Raw genomic sequence first — 392 nt, 5'->3', positions numbered from 1 at the left:
TCTTCAGCTCCCCCAGCACCGAGGCACCTGCCGCCAGCCGGAAGAGTCCCTGGGGATGGGGTGAAGAAGGAAGGGGTGTGGGGTACTGCAGTTTGGGGAGGAGCGTGGTGTGGGGGTGAGGAGCACTGCCTACCTCCTCCCTTATGCCGGAGGCCAGCAACATCATGACACAGGCTTCGATGGGCAGCGCAATCTCCCGGCCCAAGCTCTTGAGGTGTGTCTCTAGGGGCACGCCATAGTACCCCGCTGCTGGGGTGTCTGCAGCGAAGGAGGGCTCTGGAAGAGGGAGGATGGTGGCTGCTGGGGCCATCTGGCATCTAGCCACGCCAACTTCTCGCTCTGAGCTGGGGCTGGCTGGGTGGAAGCAGAGGCAGGGGCAGCGGCGCAACCAC

At 64.5% G+C, this 392-nt stretch overlaps 1 protein-coding gene across 1 annotated transcript in view; it reads right to left on the bottom strand.

Moving 5' to 3' along the window:
* Positions 1-392, bottom strand: part of SH3BP1 (SH3 domain binding protein 1) — a gene marked incomplete at its 3' end in the record, with an annotated part of 8,849 nt that overhangs the window by 2,331 nt on the left and 6,126 nt on the right. Inside the window, 3 exon segments of the mRNA XM_029083822.1 lie at position 1; positions 4-49; positions 134-276. The exon segment at position 1 is cut by the window's left edge and continues 53 nt beyond it. Of these exon segments, the coding sequence (XP_028939655.1) occupies position 1; positions 4-49; positions 134-276 (190 nt within the window).

Source organism: Antrostomus carolinensis, unplaced genomic scaffold, assembly GCF_000700745.2.
Source record: "Antrostomus carolinensis isolate BGI_N321 unplaced genomic scaffold, ASM70074v2 scaffold35742, whole genome shotgun sequence".
Taxonomy (NCBI): domain Eukaryota; kingdom Metazoa; phylum Chordata; class Aves; order Caprimulgiformes; family Caprimulgidae; genus Antrostomus; species Antrostomus carolinensis.
Note: the sequence above shows the minus strand (reverse complement) of the source record. Positions and strands in the feature narration are given on the sequence as shown.